This window comes from Lagopus leucura, unplaced genomic scaffold (genome assembly GCF_019238085.1).
Source record: "Lagopus leucura isolate 7727_CA_CO unplaced genomic scaffold, USGS_WTPT01 33956-0_obj-0_obj, whole genome shotgun sequence".
Lineage (NCBI taxonomy): Eukaryota > Metazoa > Chordata > Aves > Galliformes > Phasianidae > Lagopus > Lagopus leucura.
Window position 1 is genome coordinate 1 of NW_024968624.1, and position 3,002 is coordinate 3,002.

Here is a 3,002-nt window from a genome sequence, read left to right on the forward strand (position 1 = left end):
GGGGGATGGGGGGTGATGGGGGGTGATGGGAGGGTTATGGGGTGACGGGGGGTGATGAGGTGATGGGGGTGGTGGGGGGCTTGGAAGGTGTGAAGGGGGGCTATGGGGCTGCAGGGGTGATGTGGGGTCTGGGAGTCTATGGGGCTGGGGGGGGTTTTGGGGTAGGGGGCTGTGAGGTCAATGTGGGCCTTGGGGGTTTTGGGGGCGGGACTATGGAGTCTCTATGGAGTGCCTATGGGGTCTCTATGGGGCTCTATGGGGTCTCTATGGGGCCCTATGGGGTCCCTATGGGGTCTCTAGGGGATCCCTATGGTCTCTATGGGGTTTCTATGGGGCGCCCCCTACCGGTGCCTCTGCAGGAGCCCCATTCCTCTGAACGCCGCCGCCACCACCAGAACCCGGAAGCTGCTGGCGCAGCGCGATGCCGTCGTGTCCTCGACTTCCTGTGGGGCACAGTGAGAGCAGCGCCCCATAGCCGCCCCATGGCTGCCCCATAGCCACCCCACAGCGACCCCATAACCCCCCATAACCGCCCGTGACCCTACACCCCAAAAACCCCACATCCCTCTGCTCAGGATCCCGTAACACCCCACACCAAACTCAATCGCAACCCCATAACCAGACCCATAACCCCATATCTGGACCCACGACCCCACAGCAGCCCCATAAGGACCTCATAAGGACCCCATAAAACCCTGCAAGGACCCCACAACCCCATAAAACCCAGAACGGCCCCATAAAGACCCCATAAGAACCCCATAACGTCGTAAGCCCCATAAGGACCCCATAACGTCGTAAGCCCCATAGCAGCCCCATAAGGACCCCATAAGAACCCCATAAGGTCGTAAGCCCCATAAGGGCCCCGTAAGGACACCATAAGGACCCCATAACCCCATAAAACCCATAACGGCCCCATAAGGACCCCGTAACCCCATATCCGGACCCACAACCCCAGTGACCCCATAAAAACGCCGTAACTCCACGTGCAGATCCCACAACCCCATAAAAACCCCCTTAAACCCACAAGGACCCCATCAAGACCCCACAAGGACCCCCCAAAGAACCCCACAGGGACCCCAAAAGCCCCGCTGAGGATCGCAGGGCGCTGACCACGTGCTCGGCTCCCAGCTCCTTCCTCAGCCGCTCCCGCAGCACCTCGGCGCTCAGCTCCGGATCCGCCATGGCGCCGCTTCCGCCCACCCGGGACAGCTCGGCCAATCGGAGCTGGGATCGGTGGCGAAAAAGGCGGGTACTTCCGGTACGGTCGTTTCCGGGAGTACGCGGAGGGGTTGTGGTTAACGAGGCGGAATAATTTTCTTAGAGAGGCAACGGGGACAGGACCGGAAATGGAGGAAACTTCCGGGCGACGCAATTCCGTTTCAGCGCGGGAAATTGTGGGTAACGAGGCGGAAATGCATCATTAGCGGGGCAAGGGAACAGGACCGGAAATAGTAAAAACTTCCGCCAGATCCATTTCCGTTTTAGAGCGGCGGATTGTGGGTAAGGAGGCGGAAGTGCATCTTTAGCGAGGCAACAGAGGCAGGAGGGGAAGTGAATGAAATTTCCGGGCAAAAAGTTTCCGGTTCCGCTTCGGGGATTGTGGGTAACGAGGCAAAATAGAACCCTGCCATTGAGGCATTGAGAACAGGCCGGAAATGGCGGAAACTTGCGGGCGAGACGTTTCCGTTTTGGGCGCGGGGGATTGTGCGTAAAGAGGCGAATAACCATCTTTAGCGAGGCAACGGGGAAGGACCAACAATGGCGGCGACTTACGGGCGATCCATTTCCGTTTAAGCGCGAGGCACTTTGGGTAGTGAGGCAAATGCGCACCGTTAGCGAGGCACCGGATGTGAGCAGCGTAAAAGGCGGGGCTTTCCGTATTCTCCATTTCCGTGGCAGCGCGTGGCATTGTGGGTAGCGAGGCGGAAGTTCGCCGTCAGTGAGATGACCGAAAACGGTTTGAACGGCGCATGCGCAGCGTTCCGGCGATCACGTGGTGCGTCGGTCACGTGACTCTCCCCGCAGCCGGCAGCGATGGCGGAAAGCGATGGAGGCGGTGAGCGGCGCCCCATAGGGACCCACAGAGACCCCATAGAAACCTGCAGAGACCCCAAAGGGACCCCGCGGAGCCCCATAGCGCCCTTTAGGGCCCCACAGACCCCATTTCTGCCCCACAGACGAGGAGCCGCCCTCCCCATCCCGCATGGAGAACTGCCGCAACGGCGCCGCCTTTTGGTGAGTGGGAAGCGCAGATCTATGGGGCGCCCCACGGATCCGTGGGTCGGGCACTGATGGGGCGCCCCATAACCGGTGCCTCAGGCTTTTGGGGCTGTGCAATAACTTCCCTTACGTGGTGATGCTGAGCGCCGCCCACGACATCCTGCGGCCCAATCAGGTGAGGCTCCGCCCCCTTTTTACCCCGTTTTGGTCCTGCCCCCTTTTCCGGCCCCCCCTCCCCCGATTGGCTCCGCCCCCTTTGGCTCCACCCTTTGCTGGCCCCGCCTCCTTTCTCCCCTCTCTTTGGCCCCGCCCCCAACGTTGGCCCTGCCTCCTATTGGCCCCCGCACGGCTTTGACCACGCCCCTTTTTCTGACCCCGCCCCTTCTCGCCCCAGATCGAGGCCACGCCCCCACTTCCTGGCCGCGCCTCCGCATTCGACCCCGCCTCCTTCCCGACCCCGCCCCCTTCTTTCATCCGCTTCCTGGTTTGGCCCCGCCCCGCCATGACCACGCCCCCTCATCCGCTCTGCCCCGTTATGAGGCCCCGCCCACCGGCAGAAGCCCCGCCCCCCCCGTGTCGATTACGTTTCTGTGGCGAAGCCCCGCCTCCCTCCCGGTTTGGCCCCGCCCTCGCGCTGAGGCCCCGCCCCCTCTTTGTCCCCCCAGCTGCCCCCCGCCCCACAGAACGGCTCCAGCCCCGTCTGCGGCCCCATCTCTACTGGGGTGAGTGGGGCTGTGGGGCGCCATAGGGCGCTATGGGGGGCTGTGGGGTTCTATGGGGCG

At 62.5% G+C, this 3,002-nt stretch overlaps 1 protein-coding gene across 1 annotated transcript; it reads right to left on the minus strand.

Moving 5' to 3' along the window:
• Positions 1-317: 317 nt before the first annotated feature.
• Positions 318-2,405, minus strand: LOC122193749 (bolA-like protein 2). Its single transcript, XM_042894619.1, has 2 exons — positions 1,111-2,405; positions 318-443 (listed from the first exon to the last, which is right to left on the minus strand). The coding sequence occupies exons 1-2, from the start codon at positions 1,180-1,182 to the stop codon at positions 342-344; spliced, it is 174 nt and encodes a 57-aa protein (XP_042750553.1). The 5' UTR covers positions 1,183-2,405; the 3' UTR covers positions 318-341.
• Between the last annotated feature and the right edge of the window lie 597 nt (positions 2,406-3,002).